Raw genomic sequence first — 3,028 nt, 5'->3', positions numbered from 1 at the left:
TTAATCGTGTTCTGTTTTCATTTATCTTTTTTTTAGCAGCTGGCAGATAAAATGTGGAGGCTGGGTGTCGCTGTCTCGAAACTTTGAATGATTCATGGAAAATACCCCCAACCAGGTCCAGATTTGAGTTATCTCTTGATATTGTTCAACATGCAGCCACATTGAATTAAAACACATTAACTATCTGGGGAACAAGTCGCTCTGTGTGAGTCTGTCAGACAATTTGTGTGTAAAATGTCACTTCATATTATCTGTGAGAGAGAGGTCATCTGTGCTTACAGTAATGAGTCGACCAGGATGTGAAGCAGACTATTTGAGCTTTGTGTCTCTGTTTTGACTTCAGATATTATTATGACTTTTTGATTCACAGCTTGGAGGGGTTTCTTTTATCTCTTAGTGTCTGGGTCACAGTGAAAGATGAGAATAATCCCAAAGACCCTTGACTTTATGTTTTGGCTGCATCGCCCTGCTGTCTCTGAGCAGGTATGGCAGGGCGGAGGTTGTGTAAAATGTCTTGCTTTTACCAAATTCACACATTCATGTCATCTTTTAACTTGCAGAACTGCCTCTGACATTGATGACTTCTAGTTTTATTATGAGTTCTTGGGCCGAAGCAAAGAGAAAAGAGATTAAATGAATTCATAAGCAAGCTACAAAAACAGTTTCTTTTTATTTTAACATGACAGGTGAGATAACAAAACAAAAAAACTGTAGTAGTTGTTCAGGGAGTTAAAGGATGTTATAAAAATATAAGAATATCATGACTATATTATAGTGATGCAATAAAAGATGCTAAAAAACAAAGTTTACACTCATATCAATCACTAATCCTCTCTTTGGGAATATTGTCCTAAATGTTCGTTTTCTTCTGAGTGAATGTGATCCCTGAGACTGTAAAAGTTCATTTTTTGTTAGAAAAATAAGTCTCTAAGCGTGCCCCGCCGGTAAAATCCTAAACCAGAGACTCCCACACCGGTTGGCTGTCTGAGTCCTGACTGTGCAGAGAACTTAAACCAGTGTCTGAGTCGTCGTCGTTCACACTGTGAGATTTGGACAGACCCCTGGCCTGCTCCACCCACTCGCTTTTCCTCTCCAAAGTGCGCATCATCCCCGTTTTATCATCTGTCCCGTGACTACATCTCCCCTCACTTACTGTCCCTTCCTCTATACCCAAAGTGTTCACTTTCTCCAGCAAATCCCTCATCTCCTTCTCCCTCGCCTCGCAAATCTCCTGGGTGAGCTCTAAATCGCTCCTAATAGCTTCTAAATCCGTGTTGAGGCGCAGGCCGATGTATAAACTCGCATCTAGCTGCGTTTTGATTCTCTCTCTTTCCAAAAGCAGTTGGTTTTCTGATGTTGCGTCTGCGTCGGTGCTGGGGACATACGGTGCGCCCTCGCCGGGCTCTGTGTCTTTGCTCTGCAGCTCTTCTTGCCTCCGGTGCATCCAGCGGTGATTCAGCTCCTCCTGAATCTGCACCGTGATGATGTCCATCAGAGCTTCCTGATCCCACAGCTCCTCTTGTAGTCTCACCACCTCCTCACACTGCCGGACATACTCTTCAAACTTGGCCAGAGTCTCAGCTGAACACAGTTTGTCTCCATCTTGGCTGGAAGTCGCAGCATCATCCAATAAATACGTGTCTTGCACATAATTAATCCCGTGTCTTTTAATTCTGTCAAAATGCACCTTTGCCTCGCACCTTTCAATCTCAGTGTCCAGTTCTGTAATCCTCTGAATCTGCTGGCGGATTGTATGATCCTGAGAAATCACAAGATGCACCAGAGTTTCCATCTTTTCCGCAGAGGACGCGTCTCTGTGCGCCGCCTGCGCCCTCTTTTTATTGATCTTCTCCAACTTTCTGAAAGCTTTCCTGACAATCCGACGCTGCTTTTCAGATGAGATGCCACCCATGGGAGACCGCGCAGCCCCTTTGGAAACACGGGGACTCTGTTTGCTGAGCACCACACGCGCCTCTGCGCTCCGGGCTCCGTGGTTCGCCAAAGACGCTTCGCTTTTCACCAACACAAACTTCACGTTCCTCTGCTCCTCTCCCCACGCCAGCCAAAGGCGTAAAATCTTGGTTTTGTTCGGCAAAATCCTCTCGAAACCTCTCCATTTTTCCACGATGCAGTAAGGCTGTGAGCACCCAGAGAGGCCGGGCTGCGTGTTTCGGTCCTCCAGAAGAACTTTGACAACATCAGCGCAGGTTGTCCGCTTTGACAAGCCGAGGACGAGCTTTTCCTCCCGGCAGACCCACACTGATATCTTACTCTCCTCCTGCTCCATCGTCAATTTATGCCAAACTATATTTCTTATAAATATATATATGTTTTTCAAAAAAGAGTCATTCTTAAAATAGATTTAAATCCGCGTCTCCGGAGAAAAGCGCAGTCGTCTCCATCTCTTCTGTGTGCGTGCCTGCTGCGTCCCAGAAACGTCTGAGAAGTTGCTGATGGGGCCGGAGGTTGGGAGGTCCATGTGTCCTTTTGTGCACTTTCCTGAGGCCAAGCCAAGGAAACACTTTTGCGTTTGCCTTCTCGGGGCTGGCTTTGCTGTGATCACATGACTAGTAAGATTTCATATTGTGAAATGTGATTGTGGGCTCAGCTGGAGCCATGATGGTTTCAGTTGTAAATGCACAGTATTGATTACCAGTTACTATTTTCTGTGCCATGTTGTGGCTTTATTCATGGTGTCCATTGTTCCAAGAAGAGATGTCATAATGTGGTAAATACTTTAACTAGTGTTTAAACCGGTGTGCATCATAGAAATAATACATTTCACATAGTGGAGAATAAAACATAGACTTATAAATTATAATTTATAAAAATGTGAAAACAGCAATACTAACAGGTATCATTTCCTCAAGTGATAGCAGGAGGGACAGTAAATAAGGATGAAATATGAATGGTATATGATTTTAAAAAAAGAAAAAGAAAAAGCTGTATACATTTTTCTTTCTACTTGAGTCTTTTTGGTGACTTTTTATGCAATTCAAAGGGAACCTATTGTGCTCATTTCCAGCTC

At 43.8% G+C, this 3,028-nt stretch overlaps 1 protein-coding gene across 1 annotated transcript; it reads right to left on the bottom strand.

The window, feature by feature from the left end:
- Positions 1–695: 695 nt before the first annotated feature.
- Positions 696–2,473, bottom strand: rassf10b (Ras association domain family member 10b). The gene has a single exon (XM_042398683.1). It carries the CDS (start codon positions 2,285–2,287, stop codon positions 953–955), a length of 1,335 nt encoding a protein of 444 aa, XP_042254617.1. The 5' UTR covers positions 2,288–2,473; the 3' UTR covers positions 696–952.
- Between the last annotated feature and the right edge of the window lie 555 nt (positions 2,474–3,028).

This window comes from Thunnus maccoyii, chromosome 1 (genome assembly GCF_910596095.1).
Source record: "Thunnus maccoyii chromosome 1, fThuMac1.1, whole genome shotgun sequence".
Lineage (NCBI taxonomy): Eukaryota > Metazoa > Chordata > Actinopteri > Scombriformes > Scombridae > Thunnus > Thunnus maccoyii.
The sequence above is the reverse complement of the archived record's forward strand: the minus strand, read 5'-3'. Positions and strand labels throughout refer to the sequence as shown.

What these genes read in the sequence shown, in the direction of transcription:
- rassf10b (XM_042398683.1), bottom strand. Translation starts at nt 2,287, where the DNA reads ATGGAGCAGGAGGAGAGTAAGATATCAGTGTGGGTCTGCCGGGAGGAA.